Raw genomic sequence first — 25,910 nt, 5'->3', positions numbered from 1 at the left:
TTCTGGTTTGCAAATTGCAATTAAGCTTAGGTCATTGATCATTAAAAAAGGAACAAGTCAACAGACCTATGAAACAGAGATATGGATTGCTTTTTGTAATCTCATTTGCTATTTTCTATTCATTTTTCACCTACTACATCAACTGAGATGCAATAATTCAAGTTTATTTGTTCAATCCAGTATAATATTAAGGACACCGACCTGATGTCACGAATGATCACAAATGTGTTGCTTGCATTTTCTTTATGGTTTTTTCTATCACGGTTGACTTCATCCTGTTGGAGCACTAGAGAATCTTCTTCCATCCCACTGTGACATTAAACCAATTGACTGAGATCCCATAAACCTTAAAAGAATCATAACTTCCAAGTTTTTCATCAAAAGCTGATTAAATGGATTTCTTTCTGGAAGAAACCACCGGAATGCCAGCCAACTTCCCAGGCAATCATCTGCTAATCTTCCATGGTATCTCTGCTTTATCCCACCTTTGTTTCTTGCTTGGCCTATCTGTAGTGTGGTATTTTGGCCATTTAATGAGTAGCAGAGATTCTGAGAGGCAGTTGGAGGCCAGTGGATTCTTGTTCTATCGATTAAGCATTTTCACTTCTATGAGCTTGGGTTTGTTTCATCTACCATTGAGTATTTTAATATACTTATGGTATCAACATGATTACATACTTTTCACCATTGAAGCGAGTTTGACAATCAGATCGCTTGCATGGTTTGCTGCAACTGCCTATTTACTGGTTGAATTTGGTATCTCAAATGAGGAACGCTTTCCAACCTTCCTTAGGATTTGGTGGGGTCTCTTCTTACCAATGTCGTGTTCTTGTCTTGTGGTAGACATACTTTACATGAAGAGGCATGAATCCATAAGGGCTTATCAATTGGTTTTTGATTCTGGTTCAATTATTGCTGGATTGATCCTTAATTATTCTGGATTCTTTGGTAAGAGGGTTTGGAGGACCAATCATGGGGAACCTCTTTTGGATGGAAGTAATAGAAATAGATCATCCACTGACATTGGTTCTGGCCATTCCACCAACTCACTATTCGAAAATGCTAGTATATTAAGCATTCTTTCTTTCTCTTGGATTGGCCCTTTGCTTTCTGTTGGTCATGAGAAGACATTAGAGCTTAAGGACGTTCCACAATTGGCTACTAATGACAGTGTTCATACTGTTTTCCCAATTTTCAAAAGCATCCTTCAGTCTTATGCTCGTGCCACTGCACATTGCAGAATTACTTCATTCATGTTGGTTAAAGCATTAATCTTAACAGTTTGGGCCCAATACTTACTGGTAATATTCTATGCACTCTTATCTTCTGTGGCTTCATTTGTCGGTCCCTATCTACTAGATTACCTTGTTAGATATCTTAGTAGTGATCGAAAAGTGGCAAATCAAGGCTACATTCTGGTTATGGCATTCATTATGTCGAAGATCGTTGAGAGTGTTTGTGATAGGCATTTCAATTTCAGAATAGTACAAATTAGAATCAGGGTCAGGAGCTCCCTTGTAGCTTTGCTCTACCAGAAGGGTCTTATGCTTTCCAGTTGCTCAAGACAGAGCGTTACTAGTGGGGAAATCTTAACCTACATGAGTACTGATGCTTCAAGGGTCGGTGATCTTAGTTGGTTCATTCTACATCTGTTGTCAGTGCCAGTGCAAATTATTCTATCATTGTTAATTTTGTATCCTAGAATAGGCGTGGCTTCACTAGTTTCCTTAATGGCCACCTTCTTGGTGATGTTACTTAATATTCCCTTAACTAAGTGCGAACAGAATTACATAGAAAAGCTTATGGAGTCCAAAGACAATAGAATAAAAGCTACTACGGAGATCTTAAAGAATATGAGGATTCTAAAACTTCAAGCTTGGGAAATGACGTTCTTATCCAAAGTAATGGAACTGAGGAAAACTGAAACTAAATGGTTATGGAAATTTGCTTATACATCCGCTGCTGCAACATTTCTCTTCTCCTGCTCTTCCATTTTTGTCGCAGTGGTTGCATTTGGGACTTGCATGCTCATGGGAATACCACTGGAGACAGGAAAAGTACTATCGGCACTAGCAACATTTAGATTGCTGCAAGACCCTATTTTTTCACTTCCAGATGTAATTTCAGGGTTGGTTCAGACCAAAGTTTCTGCTGACAGAATATCAACATTTCTCAATCTCGAGGACTTGCAGCACGTCGTGCAGAAACTACCAAGAGATGGCTGTGAAGTTTCTGTCGAAGTTAGTAATGGAAACTTTGCCTGGGATCCGTCATCTCAAAATCTTACTCTGAAAGAACTAAATTTGCAAGTGCTGAAAGGAAGGAAGGTTGCAGTTTGCGGTATTGTCGGTTCTGGTAAAACAAGCTTACTCCATTGCATATTAGGAGAGGTCCCAAAAATTTCTGGAGCTGTTAAGTTGTATGGCACGACATCTTATGTTTCTCAATCACCCTGGATACTGAGTGGTAGCATTCAGGACAACGTGCTATTCGGTAAGCAAATGGATAATGTTAAGTATGAAAGAGTGCTGGAAGCATGTTCTCTGAAGAAGGATTTAGAAATCATGCCTTTGGGTGATCAAACCATCATAGGAGAGAGAGGCATTAATTTGAGCGGAGGACAGAAACAGCGGGTCCAAATTGCACGTGCTTTGTATCATGATGCTGACATATATCTGTTTGACGACCCATTCAGTGCTGTTGATGCTCACACTGCATCCCATCTCTTCAAGGTAATAGCTTCGCCTTTATTTTTGAAAACAAGCTAGAGATGGCTCATCGCTACTATTAAATTTTAAAAAAGCTTCTTCTTAACTTAACAATTTGCACGAATAACCCAATTTGAAAGGAGGTATTCATCGGCCTTTATACAAAAATAGGTGACTTAGTGCTCTTGCGGGTACGATGAAGTAGTAAAACACTTAAAGGGTTATAAAGAGAATTAATATTCAAATTTTAAATGGGATAAATATTTTAAAAATTAAATTTTAAATATGTATAAATTATTTTTTTAAATTTATTCAATAGGTAAAACATTAGCTATTTATAATCGGATGAACTTCGAACATTTAAATTATAAAAAATATTAAGTGGCTTAGTACACTATTGATTTAGGTCAGTTTACCTCCAATAGAAATAGAAAGGAAATTCGGTTGCCAATGCCCTAATTTTGTAGCAATTATTTGGAAGACAAACCTCCAATATTCCTTGCCAGGTTTCGTGACTCACTAGTTGAATCCCAGGCATTTCAGTGGTAGTTCTTGGAACGTACACCCAAATTTAGGCGCAAGCCTCTCCCCATTTTTATCTCTTCAACCAAATTAGTAAAGTTGATTCTCAGACAACTGAAGTGAAAAAAACAAGCCAGTTCAATCATTGCATGCAGCAGCTGTTTAAGTGTTTGCCTCTACAAAGATTAGGGTATCTTCAGGATATTGTGGTATTTCGTCACCTTTTTCACAGCATACAATGCCTCAAATTTATATGAGCTTTTTTAGCTTCTGTGAAGTTTCTGTGCAAGAGGTCACTGAGTAGAATGAACAACAGTAGAGAAAGTAGATTTTCTTACATCAGTCCACATATTTTTCAACCAAGCACCTGGAGTATCACTCAAGAAGATTGTTGTTTGCCACTTTGATAATGAGTTCCACCCATCTAATCCATCTTGGAGGAAAACCAGGAAATTTCAGCACCCAAACCAAGCTAGTCCAGTTGACTTTGCCAAAATTTTTCTCAAAATCCAGTTGATCATACTTATCTCCTTTTTCCTTTTATGGAACCAGTTAACTACCTCATTTGCTTCAGAAATACAAACTGATTATGAGATTGATTTTTGATACTTTCTTACGTAGTGGTTTCTATGTCAAGTTCAGCCAAAACAGTTCAACTTTCTTAACATGAATAGGGTAATACCTTGTTCTCCATTTTAGCTTATTCAAAAAATTAAATTAACAAAAAAATCACATATCAAAGTGATGATTAATTGTCAGCTTGCACGCTTTGGATAGGATGATTTTGCATTACTTGATGCCATCATTTTTGAAGCAGGAATGTTTGCTTGGACTCTTATCTTCAAAAACAGTGGTCTATGTCACTCACCAGGTGGAGTTTTTGCCTTCAGCTGACCTTATCTTGGTGAGCAATGCCTCATTTTCTCCTTTTCCCACCTGCTTTATCTTATCAAGTCTCAATGTTTTTACCAAATTACTTTCTCGAACAGGTCATAAGAGATGGAAGAGTTGCAGAAGCAGGCACATACACTGAGTTAGTTGACTCAGGGACAGAATTCAGGCAACTTGTTAATGCTCATAGCCATGCATTGGTGTCCAGTGACTTGCTTGATCTTGATCCTCAGTCTTCCAGTGACTCTACTCAAGTTGGTCATTCATATTCTATGGTCCCTAAACAGAAGGAATCAGTATGCGAAGAGACCAATAGTATGCCCGATGAAGATAGTACGAAGGGACAACTTGTCCAAGAAGAAGAGAGGGAGAAAGGGAAAGTTGGGTTTGAGGTCTATTGGAGGTATATTACGATGGCATATAAGGGAACTCTTGTTCCATTCATAATATTGTCTCTAATTTCCTTTCAAATCCTTGAGATTTGTGGCAATTACTGGATGGCTTTGGAAGTTCCTCTGTCAGACGACACAGAGCCTCGTGTCAGCGGATCAACACTTATATCTGTTTATGTAGCATTAGCAGTTGGGAGCTCTGTTTGTATCCTTGTGAGAACTATGCTCACTATGACTGCTGGATTGAAGACAGCAACACTGCTATTTAATAGCATGCATACATGCATTTTTCGTGCACCCATCTCGTTCTTTGATTCCACTCCAACTGGGCGTATACTGAGTAGAGTATGATCTCATGATATGATTGATCTAACTAGTTAAGTAGTTTCTTGTAGTACTGTCTAATTTTCCTTCTTCCTGTTGCAGGTATCATCTGAACAAGGTGGAGTAGATATGTACATACCTTTTCTATTTTCATCATTTGCATTCCTAATCATACGATGCCTGGGGACAATTACAGTTATGTCACAGGTTGCATGGCCAATTTTCATCGTCTTTATACCTGTATTTTGTACCAGCTTTTGGTATCAGGTAAATGTTCTCAAACATTTCTACTCTAAAAATGATATATTACTAAGTCAATAAGTTTGCCCCTCAATTACTTAGATTTGTGTTCATTCCCATCTGATTTTTATTTAAATCTGATCATTCATACATGATTTATCTGATTTTGATTATTTAAAAAAATGAAAAAGAAAACACTGCTCCTAAAAGCACTTAGTATGTTAATAGGAACAGGATAAAGGAGAAGACAAACATAGAGGGCATAATTATTATTTTTATTAAACTTTAATATTCTGATGACCTAAGAGTGACAATTATCCATTTGATTGATGGTGGAAACCTGTCGACTCAAATAGTTATTGTTAGACTCAGATTGAAGTGATCACAGGAATCATTGACTAATGAGTGGATCCAATCGATTGATCGACGTTAGATTAGCTAACAACAGTTAAAAAATGAAAAGGCGATGAAGGTTATAAATGGACCAAAGTAGATGCTTGAAGGTTGGCGAAATAGAATTTGTTAGATTCTATTAGAGCTTCTCTCATGTACTCCTAAACTTTCTCTTGGAATTCTTCTTGTACACATGAATGTTGTAAGAGATTTCTCCATCTCAGGTAATTCACCAGAAGGAAATGATAGTGGCTTTTTAAGAGTGACTCAGATGAGTCATGTTTGCATTTATATTTTTTTAATCCATTGCCTAACTTATATGTGACCTTCCTAGACATTACCAAGGGTAGTAAGAATTTGTATTTGCTGGTACAATTGTTTAGCCATCTCAACGCAACCGATCCCAACAAAATGTCCTTCACTAATATGAAATGTCAATCACGAAAGATTTATCTACCGATGACTAATCTTTTCAAATGACTCAATATTTATTTAATTAACTCAATCCATATTAGTCAATTGAATTGGAAAAGATCATATCTATGGTAGTTACAACAATAAATGCATTCATCCAACGAATACTTTTTGAAGCAACTCAAGACATCTTTAGTTGACTCAAATCAAATAAAAGTAACTTGCTTCTAAAAGTCAACTACCTAGTTGACTCAAGTCACTTTAGTTGATTGAACTTGCTTTCTATCGAATTAAGCTAAAAGAAAACTTTTCTGTTTGTGAGCAGAATGCTTAAAGACAGTTACCTAGTTGACACAATTGTTTAGTTGATCGAAACATACTTTCGTCAATTGAATCTTCTTGAATATCTCAACTTTACTTAAGATCGAGCTTGTTTGTCGAATACACTTCTTGCTTGGTCAAATGCAAGCCTAGGTAGACCTCTATCCAAAAATAAATCCAAATTACATTCCCTCATAAGCTCTCAAGCTCACGTTTCTTCAAGTCTTCTTCAATGTTGTTTCTTCAAGTCTTCAATGTTGTTAATGCTTCTCTCTCTTGAGTCCATCTTGCTCTAAGCCTCTAAACCATCGAACAACATCTCGCTTGTCTTAGTGAGCACAACTCAACACCCTGTGAGTCGTGAGCCTTCCATCTCCATGACACTTGCTAAGCCCCTGGTCAACCATGACCTTACAAGCATCCTACCAAGCATTTGGACAAGCTTAACCTCTTTGGACTTCTACTAAGACCTCTATACCTCCTCATTTTTCAAGTATCTTGCAACCTTGACCTCCTTTGGCTTATGGCAAGATCTCTTGAACTTTTCCATCCACCAAGACCTCTTGATTTTTTTTCATCAACCAACTCAACACTTATTGAGTCATTAACCCTCTTAGTTATTAGTCAACCTGGACCTTTTGGGTCATCATTGCACTTGCAATTAGAAGTGTATCTTCTGCACCTGCACACTAGACAGACACATCAGAATCATAAATTAATCCTAACTTAAATGCTTTATCAGCCACATTAAAAGAAGTTGGTTGGACTCAACCAATGGGGTATGATTGCACCAAAACTATAATGATAATAGCAGAAAAAGGCATGAATAAGAAATGGAGTTAGGCCTTAATAGTAAAACTTTACTTTGTTGCATTGCTTAATTCCATTTTTTTTATTTACTTGGACGCTTCAGTTATGCATCATAAACCATTTGAGAATCCTAGAGAACACAAATGGATCAGTAAATTTTTATATTTTACAAGGCCTATACTTAAGAAAATATAGATAGGTCTAACGGTTGCTTTGGTCAAAATAACCATTAATTTGATCTCCGTAGTAATTTCATGAGTTGCTTTGGTTTAAATAACTATTATCTCTTTGGTAATTACATGTGTTACTTTGTCTACGCAACAAATTATTGAATAAAATGTATTGCAAGTTACTCCTCAAGTGAATTTACTCTTTTTGCTCTGAACTTTGGTAGTCTAGATCTTTTTTCCCTCCATCTGGCAAAAAAAAAAAAAAGAAGAAAAAACAGAAAAGAAGATCAATTAAAAAGTCATCAGAGTTACAAATTTAAAATATTTTGATGGTCTCACTTGGGAACTCTGATTCATTGCTTTGTTGTCTTATCGGTGCTATAATTCTTGTGTCTCAGCAATACTACATATCCACTTCTAGAGAACTATCAAGGTTGCTTGGGGTATGTAGGGCTCCTGTAATCCAGCATTTTGCAGAATCACTGTCAGGAGCAGTTTCAGTTCGGAGCTTTGACCAAGAAAATGAGTTCGTTAACACTAACTATAACCTGTCAAATGATTTCTCTCGACTACAATTCCATACTGCAGGGGCAATGGAATGGCTCTCTTTTCGTCTCGATATCCTGTCAATACTTACATTTGCCTTCTCTATGATATTTCTAATCTGCATGCCGTATGGCGTAATAGATCCTGGTACTTTCTTTGCATAAGCTCCTATTAATTTGGTTTTACAGAACCAAAGGAGTCAGTTTAACTGTCACTTCTCTCACTTTGTCCTTTTTATCTAGGTATTGCTGGTCTTGCAGTGACATATGGGCTTAATTTCGATATGATACAAACTTCATTTATCTGGATTCTCTGTAATCTCGAGAATGAAATTATCTCTGTGGAAAGAATTCTACAGTATAGTAGCATTCCTAGTGAACCACCTCTTATAGTAGAAGATAACAGGCCCGATCATAGCTGGCCATCAAAGGGTGAAATAGACATTGTCAATATACAGGTACTTTTTTCTGAGCATATACTTATCACTGATAAGGTTTAAAATTGGAATGATGTTTATATCTTTGCAGGTTCGCTATGGCCTCACCATGCCTTTTATATTAAGGGGTCTCACTTGCACTTTTCCTGGAGGGAAGAAGACTGGAATCGTTGGCAGAACTGGAAGTGGCAAATCCACCCTTATTCAGACTATATTTCGCATCATTGATCCTGCTGTTGGTCATATTTTCATAGATGGCACTGATATTTCAACGATTGGGCTGCATGACCTCAGGTCTCGATTAGGCATTATCCCACAAGAACCAATTATGTTCCAAGGAACTCTGCGCAACAATTTAGACCCGCTTGATGAATACACCGACGAAGAGATATGGGAGGTACTTCACCTTACCAATCCATCCTCGGATTCAGTTTCCTTTCTTCATGGTAAGTCTACCTACTACCCAGAGTATGCACCTTTTTTTTCTTCCTGTTTTAGACATTGGATTGCTGTCAACTTGGAGAAGAGATAAGAAGAAAAGAACTGAAGCTGGACTCTGGAGGTATTATATCTTACAATGTGCTGAAAATAGAAGTTTTTCTCACTAGAAGTTTCTGTGATTGGATTTTCCTGATTTACTCGAGTTGCAGTGGCAGAAAATGGTGAGAATTGGAGTGTCGGCCAGCGTCAGCTTGTGTGTTTAGGTAGGGTGATCTTGAAAAAAAGCAAGATACTGGTTCTTGACGAAGCAACTGCCTCAGTGGATACTTCTACTGACATTATAATTCAGAATACCTTGAGGCAGCAGTTCTCTGAGTCGACCGTTATAACCGTAGCCCACCGGATAACTTCTGTTATCAGTAGTGATCTTGTCTTGGTACTTGAGAATGGTTAGTAAGATTAAAAAGGTTGACTTTTCTTTTTTTTGCTCCCTTTAGTTACTATATTTCAGTTGAATTTGTGCTGAGCAGGAGTTATAGTTGAACTTGGCAGTCCTAAAAATTTATTGGCGAACAAGTCGTCCTTATTCGCGAAGCTTGTATCTGAATACACTACGAGGTCTGCTTCAGTTTTATACAAACTAAAGAAGATGTAGATTGTCTTAGTAAGATTACTGATATCAATATGATCATTTGCAGATTTTATGATGCATCTAAATAATGTGGTCATGAAGTTTCTTTCTCCAGGTATTATTTTCTCATCTTTCTTTTTCCCATCTGAACAAAATTGGAGGGACTGGGACCATGCTACTTCTTTTGGTTTATGAATTCAGGGTTTAAATCAATGCTAAGAGTCGAACCATCTTCAAATTCAGTGATTTGAATAATCCATGGAACTGGAGTAATCATCAGTAGCTGATTAGATTTGAATAATATTTGACTGTATTTGAATGATGGCCTTGTAGAATCTTTTTATTTGTCTATCTGGTACGAGTTCAAGACATACAAACATATGCTCAAAAGATTTATTGAATATAATTCTGCTGCAATGTTATTTAAAAAATATGCAACTTAAGGCTTATCAGGAGTTGATCTCACCGCTGCCTGGTGTGTCTACTGCTACGAGGCTCTGAACACCCAATAAATTCCACAACCATGATTAACGTTCACCATTTGTCAGTTTCATTTTTTTTATAGAAAGGAAAGAAACCATTTAAGCTTGCATATTGGCAAAGATTTGAACTCATAATATCCCATAGACAAGGTTTGTAAGATCGCACTATCGTATGATCTAAAAGCACCAAATCGATCCAGGATCGATTGACGTCGTTTTTGCGGCAGAACCAAAGCAGGATTGTTGGGATTGTATATAATTGATGGAATCAATATGATTCTATGTAACAAACGATTCTACATACGGTTTAAAATTTTTAACACCGGAAGCATGAACAACATCGTCATCAGCGATGATGGGCAACTACAGTGGAGGGGACATATGAGAGTGCGTGAGAAGGCAGTACCAATAGCTTGTGGAAATCAATATAATATTGTGTATTTAATAGACTGACAGCTAAATTTAAATTCAACCCAATGTCAAATAATTTTTAATTTAAATTTAATTTTAAATCAAGTAAAATTGATAAAATATTTCTAACCTAAACTTTAGATTATCATGATTGATTCTACTGAGACACTTAGAATAAATGAGATGATAAAGATCATTAAATTAAAAATATCTTTGAATTTTTTTAAATTATAAATTAATAGTAATATTTTTGTAAAAATATTTTTAAAATATTAATATTTCATGATTATTTGAGTGTATATATATATGTCTTTGAAAAATATTTAACTAACACTTAGATATAAAATCGATATATAGATATATAGATAATTTTTACTTATGGTTAATAAGGATGTAGTATTAAGTTAAAGGGAGATCCTTATTGAAATATCAAATTTAAAAAAGATTTTTTAAAAAATATTTTGAAAATCAAGTTTTGCAAAAATAAAAAAAAAACGGTTTCAAAAATTCTTTAAAAAATCATTTTAAAAATTCTTTAAAAATTCATTTGAAAAATCCTTTAAAAAATTAATTTAAAAGTTATTTGAAAATTCATTTGATTTTTTTTACAAATTCTTTGGAAAAATGGCTTTAAAATGACTTTTCACTTTGAAAATTTTCTTACAAAATTTTGAAAATCATTTTAAAAATTAATTTATAAAAATATTTTGAAAAACATACTTAAAAATTTTGAAAAAATACTTTATTTTGAAAATAAAAAATTACTTTGAAAAAAAATCTTTAAAAATATTTTAGATATTTAACAATGGTCTTTCAAGAGCAAAAGTTAATTTTTCCAAGGGAAACTTTTTAGATTGTTGATGCAAAACCTAAGGAGATCCTTAGGTAATTGATAATTTTTCGATGCATGACAAAGGAGAGAGGAAGATTTAAGTTAAAAAATCTAGTAACTTCTCAATTTGAAGTATAACCCTTATGATCTATTCCTAAATTAAGAGAATTATTAAACATAAAAAAAATATTATTGGTGTAATCATCCTCTAGGTTCTTAATGTTTAAAAATACATCTATGTTTAATCAATTTGACCAAGGGTTGATCCAAATAGAACCTGATGTTTAGAAGTAAGTCAAATCTAATTAGGTCAAAGGTTGGTCAGATGATTAGTAAAGACAATTCTAGTCAGATTAAAGGTTAACCGGATGACTAGCAAGCGAAAGTTCTAACTGGAAGTTAAGCAAGGGAAAGTCCTAACTGAAAGTTAGGCAAGGATGAGTAGTCTACCGAATGACTAGCAAGTCCAGGTAGTTCAAGATGACTGGATGTTTGACTAGGACAAGTCTAAGTGGGTTAAGGTGACTGAAGGCTTGCCAAAGAAAAATCCTAAAGAGGTGAGACAAACCTAGTAGGTTAGGTAGACTTGCAGGATTAGGTTTGTGATCTTAGGGAGGTAAACCCTAGGTGATGACATTCTTGGAGGAACTCCATGTAAGAGGTAAGCTTAGCAGGTCAGATCTACATAATAAGACTTAGGTAAGCCTAATAGGTCAGATAGACTTACATGATTAGGTTAGGTTGTTTGTTTGTATGTGTATGCTTGTCTTACAAGAACCTTTGTTATATTTGAGAGGTGTCCTAAGGTAATTGCCTTACGGTTGCACTATTTATTAAATAAATAAAAATATACTATTTAACTATTTTCATGTGTTTGATTGGATTTTAAACTTATTTACTAAATGCCCGCAATACAATTCATAGCATGAGAGAATTTATAATTAGATCACAATTTATGAGCATCTCTACATATGCAATTATGAATGTATTAAAATTATCCCTAGTCGATGAATTGATAAATGTGGACGTCATCGATTCTATTGAGATTAACACGTTTACACTCCTTAGTTTGCCAAGCAGTTATTCTCACTAGCTAGAGATATTGGATACTGAGAGTTAAACGTGGATGCTGATTAAAAGTAACTAGTTCATTGAAGTGACCTACTATGAGACTTCATATAATTCAATACATATGTCAATGAAGATCTCAATGCAGCTTCAGTGCGAGTTTCTTTTGATTTACGGTATTCAAGTCACCTTGGTCATGGAAGTTTATACTTTAACATTTTAAGAAAAAATCTCTGAGGAAATATGGACCTGAGATGAGGGTATAAATCGAAGTGCTCGAAGGTGTTTGAATAACCCACAGAGGATTCATCACTTTTTATAAAAAGAGACGTATACTTTACAGTCGCTTATTAGGATTGTTACTGAAAGTTTTTAGCTAAAACATCACATGTCAAGAGTATGACACTCTTGGACACATGCATGTATGAGTAACTTGAATCCAGAAGACAAGAAAGGAAGCTTGGGCTAGGTGTGACATAGGCAGCCTAGTGGGGACTGACATATATAGATCATATATTGAATTAAGCAGGTATAAGACAGTGAAAGGAATGATACACGTTTCATTATAGCTGCTGAAGCATTTAGAAATTATTCTGAAATCAATTGTTGATTTTCTGATTAATTGGGGATCATGATGTATTACTAGGTGTCACTTATGATCGTTCCGTAATTAATAGTTAATTATAGATGATCAATATAATCGGAAATCTATTGGGTCATACGCACTATAAGTTTCTCTGAAGCACTTAAAACGAGTTTGAGAATTTGATTCTCAATTCGAGAGAATGAAAGTTTGGTTGGACCAGACAAAAGAAAAATATTGGACTTCATGTCTTACGAAGATGAAATGAACCAACTTAGTTTAGTTTATGATGGAAGATATTTTGGCAAAACAGAAGAGATGAGGGGTTTTGTCTTGTGAAGACGAAATGAACAAAACTGATTTGGGTCAAATCGGATATCATTTGATTATTGAACCAAGTGATTTAGTTTTGAACCAAATTGAACCTAGTTTGCTACAATAAACCATAAAAATCGGTTCAAATCAGTTGGTTTTTCCCCTGGTCCGGTTTGGTTTCTTTTCCTCCAGTTCATGCTTGCGCGCTGACCGCACACATGCACACCTGACGCTCGCCGCTTGTGACCTTCTCTCGCGAGCCCGATTCCACCAGAACTGATGGACGCTATCGCGATTTTCTCGTGATCCCACATCCGCTAATGAGAAAATCACAACGGTCGGGTTTTAAAGAGGGTCGAGTGTCGAGGAAATCTAATCAAGTTGAAACCCTAAGCCATGATTATTTCTCCTCCTTCTCTTCTCTATTTGCTGCACCCGCTGAAGCCTGATTAGATTCCTTTCGCCCGCAACCGACCATCGAGGAGATTCTACCAGAGGACGAGCTGAAGGAACAAGCACTAGGAAACCCTAGCTGTTTCCTTTCTTCCCTTTCTTGCTACTATTTGGTGTCGCCAGACTTTGTTATCACCGGATTTTACTGTCGCCGGAGTTGCTGTCGGAGGTGTTGTTGCTGTCGGACAGCGCTACCACAGTCGAAGTTGCTGCCGCCACCGGACTACTCGTCGAAAGAGTTGGTGCTGCCAGGTGGATTCGCTGACGGAGCCGGTTGCTGGATTGGGGTTTTGTCATGGAAACTTGTGAAGTTTTTGAATATTTTTTATATTTTTTTGAAAAGTGTTCCGATCCTTTTTTTTCTTTTTTCTTACTATCCAAAATTTGATTCCTGGTGATAGTTAGAAAGCTCCAAAAATGAATGTGACATGTGTTGTTGTGTGTTTTTGATATTAGGATTTTCTCTCGTATCGATCGTTACTGTTCGATGGCTAGTACCGAAGACGGTGACACAACTTGTGGCTTTAGAAGCTATCTTGAAGAGCACTTGGCATGGATCACCAGTAGAGGCGGAACTTCAACAAGGGTCGCTCGATTGATGTTATTCCCGCTGAGCGTCATACGCTAGGTACGTATAGAATATTTATTATTCTAAAAATTTTAAATTCTAGTCATGTCTTGTGTCTGTTGTATTTGCATGCATGTGTTGCGAGTGTTCTAATAATTAAGTTTAATTATTATTTTATTTTCGCTGTGCATGATTGTTATACGTGTAAACACGTGTAACACACTGGCCGATCCCAACAACCTGGAGTCGGAAGCAAGATTGAGGAAGTAGATAGGCACAAACCAGACGTAGCTAGCAAGTCTGAGGTGAATTGGACTTGACTCAGATTGAACCAGATTCAAGCAAGATAGGTAGACAGATTGGGGTTCGGCTGATCGAGTTTGGGTTTGGACCTCGATCGATGACATAACACCTGGTTTGGTAGACCGATCCCAAGGATCAGTAGACTGATAAACTTGATAAAGACAAGATCATGAGGCTCGGTCTAGGTCGTGAAGAACTTAGTCTTTGAATCAAGTTCAGTATATCGATAAGACTTATCGGTAGATTGAAAAAGCCTTATAAAAGAAGGCCTTGGGAATAGAGCCGATCAACAATTCTCTATAACTCTCCTACTTTATGCTCGAAGAAAACACGCTGCAAAGCTTTGCTACCGGGAAAGCTCCAAAAAGGATGTGTTGCGCTCAGGACTTCTAGATCAGCTCGACAAAGTGTTTGCTTGCATTTAATTTACAAGTTGTACTTAATTTTATATTCCTTGTACTTGTTCTTGAGTTGTAAGACGGGTTTCTCCACTTTTGAAAAGTATCTAAAAAGGAGACTACTAGTGGACGGATGTCTCCTATACATAGACCGTGGAGTACTAACCCTGAGAGTTAGGAACCAAGTAAATCCTGCTTGTCTTTCTTTCTTGTCTTTATTATATTTCCACTGCTACTGACTTTGATAGAAATGAAAGAACGAACGAACGAAAGCAAAAGACTCGATCGATATTCATCCCCCTCTATCGATCCCCATCGATCTTAGACTTGGCTCCTTGGGATGCGTACATCGAACTGATTCGACTAGACCAGGATCCCTTTTAGGCCTAGTCCGTTTAATTAGTCATGTCTAACCCACCTTGACTTTAATTGACATCTCAACACGATTTCGTATCACACAGCCACGTGGAGGTTGTAGGCTTCCGCCATATCATAAGTCTTCCTAATTAGTCTAGTTGAAAGAGACGTAATCCAACTGATTGGACTATGTTGAGTTGTCACATGCCTACCAAACTATTTCAGCCAATGAGTTCCCACAAATGACACCAATTTGTTCGGCCAAACACCGTGGATGATCAAGTCATCGGTCAACGAACGAGCTAACATGCTCCCTAGAGATAAATGGTGGGAGGGATGAAAGGGTCATGAAAAGCACTCCAAAAGACGATTAGAATGACACCGAGAATGGATCCCGATAGGTCACTCTGACGATCAAGTTAGGATTTTTTATAAGAGAAGTGGCTAAAGGAAATTAAGATTTTGTGTGCGCATACCTATGCTCATGGAGGTGAGCAACCTTTTAAAAAGGTATCAATATGTTCGTTCTCCAAAGCGTACACATCCATTGATGGTTTGTTCTGAGATATACGCTACCATTTATAGTATGCTCTGAGAAACAGTCTTGCGAATGAAGGGGTCATGTGGGCCTAAATCGAGTGTGGGTGAGGAGGTGAGATTGATGTTGAATGACTTCATGGGAAAACGAAGTTGGTGCTTGGGGTTGAGTAAGAGATGAGGTCGACAACTGAGGCTGAGTTGAAGATGAGATCGGTAGCTGAAGCTAATCATGGTAGTTAATCGATCCATTAGGAAACTTGGCTCCTTGGGGTGCATACACCAAACTAATTCAATTAGACCTGGATCCCTTCTAGGCCTAGTATGTTTCATTTCAAGTCATGCCTAACCCGTCTTAACTTAGATTGATAGCTCAACATGATTCCGTATCACACAAGTCACATAGAGACCGTAGGCTTCCACCATATCATTATTACTTTAATTTAACTTATTTTAAAGTGAATTTTAATCAAATATCAAATTAATTTAGTCTTTATTGATCAATTTGATCATCCTATCAAATACTAAATTAGATTTAAGGGTTTTTGATAGGATCGTACGATTTTATTATTCGATCCCGACCTATCCAATCATGACTCCAAATCGATCCTACATAGGATTATGATCCTACGAACTATGATCCAATGATCCAACCATTATTGAATTCAGCAGTGCTATTAATGATTTCCCTCAAGAGATTGACTTATGTTTCTTTTACGAAAAGGTGTGTCCATTTCAAAGCTATAGATTTGGAATAAATAAAAGTCCCAAGAATTCGATGTATAGAACATGTAATATTCCTGTTTTGTTCGAACAAAATCATGTTTATTGATAGAGGTGATTTATTACTGAAATGAGTGTTCCCAATGTTGGATGATTTAGGATATCTCTAATCACATGTAAACATATAATTGTTGAGCAATCTAATATGCTCATAATTTATCCCATCTGTTATTTCAAACGTTATAAAAGATATGTCTAATGTGCATTTGGAAAATTACTCTGTTCGACTTCTCCATTGATTTGTTTTGTTGAGAACTAAAATAGATGTTTCTTTAACTAGGACATACTTTTACTAAGCAGTTTACTCTTGGAATTATATTTTTATCATAAATTTAGCTCGTCTCTGTGCTGTATTGCTATGTTAATCTTAATTTTTAAATTTGATTTAATTCTAATTATCTTTTAAATTTCTACACCATAATAATTATGTAAAACGAGCTCTGATATTGAACAATTCTATATGTAACTTCTTAGTTTATTTTTATATTTTTATGGAAATTATTTATTGAAAATTAACATAGGGGCGCCTGGAATAACATCCAGGCGCACAGAAACAGTCGACTCGGATTTGATCTGAGTTGACTCTGGACTTGGTTCGACTGCTTCTGTGTGTTCCTCTTATGCTTCTTGCATCTTGCTTTTAGCTCGGGGTTCCTGCAAGACAAGTATACAAACACACAAGTAACCTAAGCCTACCTATATTCTATCTGACCTACTAGGTTTACTTAAGTCTTACCCTGTAGGTCTAATCTATTGGCTTACCCATGTCTAACTCCCTGTTAAGACTAGTCATTTCCATAGATACTCTGACCACCTGTCAAACATTCAGTTTGGATTTTTCCTTGTCTAACTTCCAGTTATGACTAGTCACTTCCATAGGTAAACTTCTCACCTGCCAAACATCCAATTTGGACTTTTCCTTGCCTAACTTTTAGTTAGGACTAGTCACTTCCTTAGGTAGACTTCTCATCTGTCAAACATCCAGTTTGGACTTTCCCTTGCCTAATTTCCAGTTGGGACTTTTCCTGCTTAATCCTCCAAATCAGGACTTCTCCTAGCCTCCAACTAAGACCGCATAGCTTCCAACTAGGACTTTTTCTGTCTAGCCTTCAACTAGGACTTACCTTGCCTAGCCTCCAACTAGAACTTTCCATACCTAGCCTCAACTAGGACTTTTCCTTGTCGGCCTAGTCTAACCGACTAGGACTTCTCGCCAATCTTTTGGTCAAATTGACTTGACTAGACTTCACTCATATCCAAATATTAGACTCTATTTGGATCAACCCTTAGTCAAACTGATCATACCTAGGTACATTATCAAACATCGAAATTTTAAGGTCAGACCTAGTACTCCTTACCAATAAAATTTAGATTAATTAAATTTAAATTATTAATAATTAAATTTGAATTAGTTAAATTATTATTTAATTCTAATTTATTCAAATTAGGTAGATTTTTATTGTTGATAATATCTAAGTTTAAATTTTTTAAATTATTATTAATTAAAATTTCAGAATAATTGACTTTTTTAAATTAAAATTATTAATTATATTTAATTTTAAAATTTTAAAATTATTTGGATTGACCAAATTATTTAAATTTGAATTAGTCAAATTTAAATTTTTTAAATTAATTATTTTTTAAAAAATTATCTAGATTTTTAACAAAATTAAGTCTAGCATATAAAACCCTAGGCGTAATCGTACTTATCGAAATCGCATTCATTAATTTTGATTTCTTTTCTGTCGTCTTCCTCTCCGGGTACCGATTCTTATAGTATACGCGGTTCTGGCACTTGAAATACATGATATGCTCTTTGTTCCTCCGGGCTCCTAGTATCAGTTGCTCCTTTGCCGTTGATGGTGTCGTTCGAGTCTTACGAATAAGGCACTTATTTTTATAGTGTCCTCTTTCCTTGCACTTAAAATAAATTATATGTAATTTAAAATTTACCTCCCTCCTCCTCCATCTTTGTTATCTAGCTCCCATGGTGGTTAGTCCGATCAAAAGCAAGCTTGCTCTGATACCAATTGTAGAACTGATGAGCGTGCTAGAGGGGGAGGGGTGAATAGTAGTCATCATTATTCGTTCTATTACAGAGACTAGCAGCAAAATTAGATAAAAAAATAGGGACACATAAATTTTACTTGGTTCATAACCCCACAGGGATAATACGTCCAAGGCCTATGCACAAAAATATGTTTGTCATCTAATGGTCTCCTTTTCATACTTTTGTCCGAAGGCAGAGGAATCCGTCTCACAGTCTAAAATATATATAAATGAAAATACAAATTGTAAGACTGAAATAAAATTAAGAACACACCCGTGAAGCTGATCTGGAAGTCCTGAGCACAGGCCTGGAACTTACCCGGTTGCACAAGTGAGATGTTGGTCGCGTTCGGCAGCACTACAGGATGAAGAGTAGTGAAGATTAGGGTTAGCCTAGTGCTCCACGCTGAGGCTCCTAATATAGACCCTTCTGGGCACCTGGATTCGTATCTGATCAATTGATCTAATTCGATCTCCTCGATCTTTATCAAGGTCGATTCTTCTTGATCTAGGCGCCTGGATCATCCAAGGGCGCCTAGACCATCTGGGCACTTGGATCCAGTTAACTCAAATTTGACCTGAGTTGATCCCGGGCTCGATTCGGCTGCTTCTGTTTGCTCCTCTTATGTTTCCTCCATCTTGCTTTCAACTCCTAGTTCCTGCAAGAACAGCATACAAATAAACAAGCAATCTAAGTCTACCTATAGCCCTTTTGATCTACTAGACTTACCTAAGCCTTATCCTACAGATCTAACCTACTAGCTTACCCGTGCCTAACTTCTAGTTATGACTAATCACTTCCATAAGTAGACTTTCCATCTGCCAAAAATCCTGTTTGGACTTTCCCTTGCTTAATCTCTAGTTAGGACTAGCCACTTTCATAGGTAGACTTCTCACCTGCCAAACATATGGTCACCGTTGACTTGCTTCGACTTTCCCTTGTCCAATCTCCAGTCATGAATTCTTTACCTAGCTTCACTCACTAGGATTTTCTGCATAGCCTCCAATTAGGATTCCTTGCCCAATCTTACAGATTAGGACTTCCTTGTCCAATCCTTTAAATCAGGTTTTTCTTGCCCAATCCTTTAGATCAGGACTTCTTTTACCTAGACGCAATTATGACTTTCCCTACATAGCCTCAATTAGGACGTCCTTTGCCTAACCTCTAGCTAGGACTTCTCACTAGTCCTCTAGTCAAACTAACCTGACTAGATTCCACTCACATTCAAATATTAGGTCTTGTTTGGATCAACCCTTGGTCAAACTGACCAAACCTAGGTGTACTGTCAAATATCAAAACTCTGGGGGATCGACTAGTACTCCTTGCACCAACAGCCACGAGGATGTGAACCAAGTAAAACCACCAAGTCTTTGCTTATTCTATCATTATTCTGTTGCACAACTTTGATTTCAATCGAATTTTGAACATGTGCGAAGCGTGATATTCAATCCCCCTTCTATCGAACACATGCAAAGCGTGTCTCAGTTTGGATTTCCCACAGACGACGTCAATTTGATCCGGTCTGAGATCAACGAGGAGGAAATCACCAATGAGAGGGTTGGTGATAGGTCGGAGGTCTTTATTATAAGCTTTAAGGAGCCAACAATGCGCAAAGTCCTAGGGCTATTTGTAGCAATCAAAGAGAGCTAGAATGAGGTCAAGGCGGACTTTGGCGCAACCACTCTGACGCTCAAGTCAACCTCAATGATCGAGAGAATGAAGGAAATCGAATACAAGTAGATAGGGAGTAGCTGGAATTGTATGTGCGTACTTGCGCCCATGAAAACGGACTCTCTTTTATACTATCTCCTAGGAGGGAGTCATGAACCTCACATTCAGATTGTGGAGTTGCCACGTAAACTCACATGCCCTTATGCGTATCCGCACTCGCCCATGTCCTCCACTTATCTCGATATCCACCTTGCCCATGACTGAAGGGGCTAGTCCTCTGTTTATCCCAGTATCCACCTTGCCCAGACTAGAGGGGCTAGTGACCGCATCCGAAGGTATTTAGAATGAGCCTAGCTGAAGGGGTCAAACGTGGTCGAGTTGAAGAAGTCAAGCGTGACTGAACTGAAGGGGTCGAATGTGGCCAAGCTAAAGGAGTCGGATGTGGTCGAGATGAAGGGGTCGGACATGATCATCAAGTTGAAGGGGTCAGATGTAGCCAAGTTAAAGAGGTCGGACATAGCCAAGCTGAAAGGGTCAGAGGCTTCTGAAGCTTGCCTTGGCTTACCGAGACGTGGCTTGACTTATCACGTCTGCAAACTTTGACTTCTGACCATTTGATAAATTTGACCATCTTGACTTGACTGACGGTTAAGCATGGCCGTAGACTCCACGGGTCCACCGCATCATACATCGGGATAAGATGAGTAGAAAGGCGGGGCACATCATCCCCACAGCTCAATGATCTTCGGTTCGTCTTCCCTTTTGCTTTTGACAGTGATCAATGTTGATGAGGCGACTAGTGAAATTTCTTATCAGTCTCTGTATCCATACATACAATCCAATAATTTTCTTCAAATAATAAATAGTTATTTCTATAATTTTCGATGAATATAATTAACATAGTGTGCGGCAGACTTGGAACCTGCACACCGCATACCACATCAAGTTGCAGAATGGATCGTTTTAGATAAAAACATAATTATGATATATACTAGGTAAGAAACTAAGCGCTGCTATTGGAACTAGATCCTTCTCCAACCACATAATCTTTCAGGGAAGGTTGCCTCTCAGTGATTTCAATGGAAGGGTATCGCGAAGAAAGCCGGCGCTCCAAACTTGCCTTCTGCTGCAGCCTTCTCCTCGCGATGTATCCTCGAAACCACGGCGTCACGTCCTCGTTGATTTTGATTATCAGGAAGAAAATGATTCGATAGATGACAATCATGCTTAAGAGCACTGACAAATCCCACCACTTGGACCGGTGTACATCGATCTGGAAGATGTTCTCCAGCACATACTCTCCTGGAATCTTTGGAAGGTCCGGCGACTGGTTATCAAAGAGGATACCTTCTAAATCATTCTGATACTGAGCCTGTTATAGCCAAACAGTCGAACAATATATGGTTATGTTTTAATGATCCCGTTTTCCACTTCAAGTCGTACGTACTGTTTCTTTACCTGTAGTGACCAGAAATCGAAGCTGATATATGACATGGGGTAACGCCAGAAGGGTTTTGGGATGTCATTAGGGAGTCGAAAGTAGCCTGACACTAGCATGAAGATCCCCTGTTGCAAGGCAGAAGCGTAAGGTTGTCTCGATTCATGCAATATATATGCATGAATTATATGGGAGATGGGTACCTGAATTCCAGCTCCTATGATGATTCCCATGAGGAAGTTGGGAACGACACTGGCAATGGCCATCATCAAGCTCTCCACCACAGTCACACTGGCGAAGAGGCACAAAACGAAGAAGACATAGTGCATGAAACCGGGATGAAGGCGGACCATGAAGTAGCAAATGGTTCCAGAGGCCACAGATATCATGATGAGGAAAGGCGCTGCGGACAGTGTGTTGCCGATGACAAATGCCACCACGCCGTAGTGCCCATTTAGCCGCTCCCTTTGGAACACCTGCGTGAAACAAACACCCTTGATGGTTTCTCTTCTCGTTAATTTCTTTTTAGAACCCGAATATTGGAGATCAAATTCAGACGAACCTTCATATCTTCCACAAAGGACGGGAATCCTCCTATTGACATGAATGTTACAAAGCCAAAGACAAAAGAAGCACATGCACCCCTTGCCTGCAACACAATTGAACAAATTTCCAGTGAGAAAATTTCATGGTGGTCTTGATGGAGATCGTACAGAAGTAATTAACGGTGGGAATCATATAATACCAGAATGGCAGTGTATCCAGTTCCGACGTTGAAGTAAATAGTTCCGATGCAGATGGTGACCAGAATGTAGATTAGGAGCCTCAACCAGTAATAACCGAAATCTCTCGACATGTTGAGAAATGAACGCTTTGTCAAAACCAGTGATTGCATCATGAAGCTAGCCTGGCTGCCTCCTGAATCCATCACTGTGCCCTTCTGCAACGTATCTTTTTTTCTGTTAAATGCTGTGATGGAAATTTGGCAAGGTAATAAAAGCAAGGAAGATGAAATCTTTTAGAATGGGACGTACAATTCGAGCGATCTCATTCACTTGTTGCCTGGCCGCATAGTAATACTGTGAACGACCATAGAACTCAATTAACCTTCTCGTTGCTTCAGTAGTAGTAGTTTTCTCCAAGGGATCATCACTCCTCTGAAACTGAAATTAGATAGTATGCTAGATTTGCTTAGTTTACCTAGTTGCAAATATGAGATTCACCGGAATAGACGAGCAACTCCTCTTCTTACCCGTAGTTTCATTGATCCTTTAAGGGTAGCTTTCACCTTATCAAAATCTGAGTTTATGCACCTCAGAAAGTGATCCGAGGGATTTCGCAGAGAAGGACAAGGGAACCCAGCTTGAGCAAAAAACTGTCGATGTAGGCTATTCAGATAATCATTCTTGGTACTGATACAATGAATGACTGGAAAGATTCAAGTATATATTTACTCTAATATATAGCTCACCTCGTATGCTTCAGAAGCTTTCCCAAAATAAACAGTTTTGCCCCCAGAGAGCAGATACAAAGAATCAAAGAGTTCAAACACCTCACTGCTGGGTTGATGAATCGAAGCAATCACAGTCCGGCCATCCCTCGACAGACCTCTCAGTGTTTCTGTCACAAAGAATGCTGAAGCACTGCATCCACAAGTGTTTACTACATTTAACGAATAGATCGAGTTCATCTTTGAGCTTCACTGACTTTTGTGGTTACCTGTCGAGACCGCTTGTAGGCTCATCGAGGAAGAGCAATCGGGGTCTCATGAGTATCTCAAGAGCAATGCTGACTCTTCTCTTCTCACCACCACTTATTCCTCGCAAATGCCAGTTTCCGATCACTGTGTCGGCGCAATCTTGGAGGCCCATCTCCATGATTGTACTGTCTACCAGTGCCCGCTTCTCCTGCCGTGGCATGTTGTCCGGCAGCCGGAGGCGAGCAGAGTACCATATGGTTTCCCTCACGGTCAATGTTCCAATTAAAGTATCATCTTGGGTCACATATGCCTGATATGTTAGTTTCAATCAATCTACAGAATTCACCATAAGACAATAGAACAATCAAACTCGGCATATAAGAACTCTAGTTGTCTTTCAAATCTCCTTTTATTTGTTTGTTTATTTTTGGTGTCACTATTACAAATCTTCTTTACACCCTACCAAGTTCATAGAAATAAAAGGGGGTAGCTCAAATCTAGCCAGACAGATGCGAAATGAAGCAAAACACTATTTCTGCCTCACTGAAAAACAAAATCAGATCAATTTTACTATGGATCTATATGAGGATCAACATCCACTGGCACCTTTTTTCTTTTGTTTATTTTTGAGAAACAAAACGTAATCGTAACACTTGTAAGTTGGGATTTATGGTTGAGAATAAGACTTGCCAAACTGAGTCAAAAACAACTTCGTTACATGCATGCATATAAAAACAAATATTATTTGACCAAAACAGAGTGCTATAGAGCTCACAGCGGTTCCAAAGGAGAGCTTGGCCTTGCGGCCATTGAGCAGGATGGCACCAGCGAGGAAGGCGTTGGCGGCGAGTCGGCCAGCGAGCGCATCGAGCATGGTGGACTTACCGGAGCCGGAAGGGCCCATGAGCGCTGTGAGCGTGCCTGGCTCGGCGTAGCCAGTCAGGCCCTCCAGCACCCTGTGCGTCTCCCCTCCCTTGAGCATCACCATCACCGTCAAGTCCTTCCATGTCAACCGCGCGGAGACGTCGCCGATGAACTCAGTGTCCGCCTTATCCCGCCATAGCGTCTCGCTGAGCGGGCTCATCCCGCCCACCACCATCCCGTTCCCTCGCGGCCTGTTAGCCTCGATATCTGCCATTACCGTGCTCCTCATCTCCTCGGCTCCTGCTCCTGCTCCTGCTCCTGCTCCTCTCATGATGTCGTTTCAGCAATTTGCTACAACGTGGAGAGCGAGGCAACTAAGCCGTGAAAGTGATGAATTAATACGTAGTTAGGAGGGGAGGGAAGTGTGAGCGTGTGAAGTGCATAGTTGATAGTTTGACTGAGATGAGGTTTCCTCCTCTCAACCCAACTGTGAATTCTTCAATGCAAGCCCAATCCCACGGTACGTGGTGCATAGTTTGACCGAGATGAGGTGCCCCCTCTCAACTCACAACTGTGAACTTCAATGCAGGGGCGATCCATGGCATTGACACGGCATCCATTTCTATGCTGTAGCTTGACAATGACCCATATCTTTCCATCTAACTGGGATTGGCACACTTCAATATCTGCTTTATGTTGGTGGTCAAAATAGCTTTAATATCATCAAATGCATGAAACTGAATTTAATAGATTATTCATCAGGTGGGATTAAAATTGGTTGACCTGACTTAGCTTTAAAATCAACAGGTAATGTGTGCCCCAGATTGAATTGTTCGACTCAATCAATTAGCCAAGCGCGCCTGACAAACTTGATTGACTCATCTAGTCCTCTAATTGGCGCCTGGGGCTTGGCTCTCCCAACCTACTTGAGTAACTTGAGGTGCTCATCTAGCATGACCAACTTGATTGACCCATTAACTCGATCAACCAAATTAACACAATTGAGTTGTCGACCCAATTAGCTTGATTGTCTCATTTAGCTCAACTTCCTGACTAATCCAACTAATTTGTTTGCCCAATGAAACATGACAAACTTGGCTCAATTGACGCAATTGATTCATTTGTCATGGCTAGCTTAATAAGTCATCTGGATTGATCACTCAACCACTTCGTTTGGTCCCTCATTTGACTCAATTGGCTTAACTATCCTAATGACTCAATTGACTTAATCACTTGATCTACCTTCTTCTTCTTCTTCGGCAAAAGGTGGATATTCGCCACCCCATGAGTCTCATACAGTCAATTCCATCATCATATGTGAGGAGATAAATCGAGAAGTTACAATTGACCACTACGAGGAGGGTATTACTTTGACTTCGTCAATATTCAATCACTTAGCCTACTTTTTCTATAAAAAAGTAGAATCCGCCACCTTAGCGAGTCTTGCCTTAATTTTACATAATCGATCCAATCATCCATTCTGCCCTGATTAGTCAATCTACCACAGGTTGTACCATTTAATAAAAGTTAAGTTGGCCTTGCTTGATTAATCCAATTATTAAAATTTGTTGTTTATAGGTGAAAACAAATGAGGAATAGTTATTCTTAGAATATATGAATATAGTAAAAAGTAATTATTCCATATAAATTTAAAATGACTTTTCTACATAAATATCCCACGATGGATTTTGCAACATAGAAATATTTATTTTATAAAAATTCATAAAAGATAAAAAATAATTATTTCCATAAATCAATTGGTCCGATCAAATAATACAGATGATCAAACCATCAGCCAACGAACCGTCCGACGTGTGCGACCTCCTGGATGAGCTAGGATGCGGGAGATGATCAGGACT

At 38.2% G+C, this 25,910-nt stretch overlaps 2 protein-coding genes across 2 annotated transcripts; one reads left to right on the top strand and one right to left on the bottom strand.

The window, feature by feature from the left end:
- The first annotated feature begins 803 nt into the window (after positions 1-803).
- LOC141813661 (ABC transporter C family member 3-like) lies at positions 804-9,520 on the top strand. The gene is made up of 12 exons (XM_074701630.1): positions 804-2,732; positions 4,048-4,134; positions 4,220-4,858; positions 4,940-5,104; positions 7,584-7,878; positions 7,974-8,188; positions 8,259-8,564; positions 8,666-8,729; positions 8,818-9,057; positions 9,139-9,226; positions 9,307-9,354; positions 9,441-9,520. The coding sequence occupies exons 1-11, from the start codon at positions 819-821 to the stop codon at positions 9,326-9,328; spliced, it is 4,035 nt and encodes a 1,344-aa protein (XP_074557731.1). The 5' UTR covers positions 804-818; the 3' UTR covers positions 9,329-9,354; positions 9,441-9,520.
- Positions 9,521-20,901: 11,381 nt separating this feature from the next.
- Positions 20,902-24,437, bottom strand: LOC141813209 (ABC transporter G family member 11-like). The gene is made up of 10 exons (XM_074701134.1): positions 23,963-24,437; positions 23,208-23,497; positions 22,960-23,131; positions 22,741-22,863; positions 22,523-22,651; positions 22,234-22,428; positions 22,051-22,137; positions 21,692-21,964; positions 21,509-21,616; positions 20,902-21,422 (listed from the first exon to the last, which is right to left on the bottom strand). Exons 1-10 carry the CDS (start codon positions 24,380-24,382, stop codon positions 21,054-21,056), a joined length of 2,166 nt encoding a protein of 721 aa, XP_074557235.1. The 5' UTR covers positions 24,383-24,437; the 3' UTR covers positions 20,902-21,053.
- Between the last annotated feature and the right edge of the window lie 1,473 nt (positions 24,438-25,910).

The sequence above is a fragment of the Curcuma longa genome, chromosome 20 (assembly GCF_044706935.1).
Source record: "Curcuma longa cultivar G26 ecotype Majalengka, Jawa Barat chromosome 20, ITB_CL_G26_1.1, whole genome shotgun sequence".
NCBI classification, from domain to species: Eukaryota; Viridiplantae; Streptophyta; class Magnoliopsida; order Zingiberales; family Zingiberaceae; genus Curcuma; species Curcuma longa.
The sequence above is the reverse complement of the archived record's forward strand: the minus strand, read 5'-3'. Positions and strand labels throughout refer to the sequence as shown.

Excerpts from the sequence above, each read along its gene's own strand:
- LOC141813209 (XM_074701134.1), bottom strand. The coding sequence starts at position 24,382 with ATGAGAGGAGCAGGAGCAGGAGCAGGAGCAGGAGCCGAGGAGATGAGG. Across the intron at positions 23,498-23,962 it reads AGCTCTCCTTTGGAACCGCT|GCATATGTGACCCAAGATGA; the intron begins GTGAGCTCTATA and ends CTAACATATCAG. Across the intron at positions 21,423-21,508 it reads TCGATTTCTGGTCACTACAG|GCTCAGTATCAGAATGATTT; the intron begins GTAAAGAAACAG and ends TGGCTATAACAG.
- LOC141813661 (XM_074701630.1), top strand. The coding sequence starts at position 819 with ATGTCGTGTTCTTGTCTTGTGGTAGACATACTTTACATGAAGAGGCAT. Across the intron at positions 7,879-7,973 it reads GTATGGCGTAATAGATCCTG|GTATTGCTGGTCTTGCAGTG; the intron begins GTACTTTCTTTG and ends CTTTTTATCTAG. Across the intron at positions 8,730-8,817 it reads ACTGAAGCTGGACTCTGGAG|TGGCAGAAAATGGTGAGAAT; the intron begins GTATTATATCTT and ends CTCGAGTTGCAG.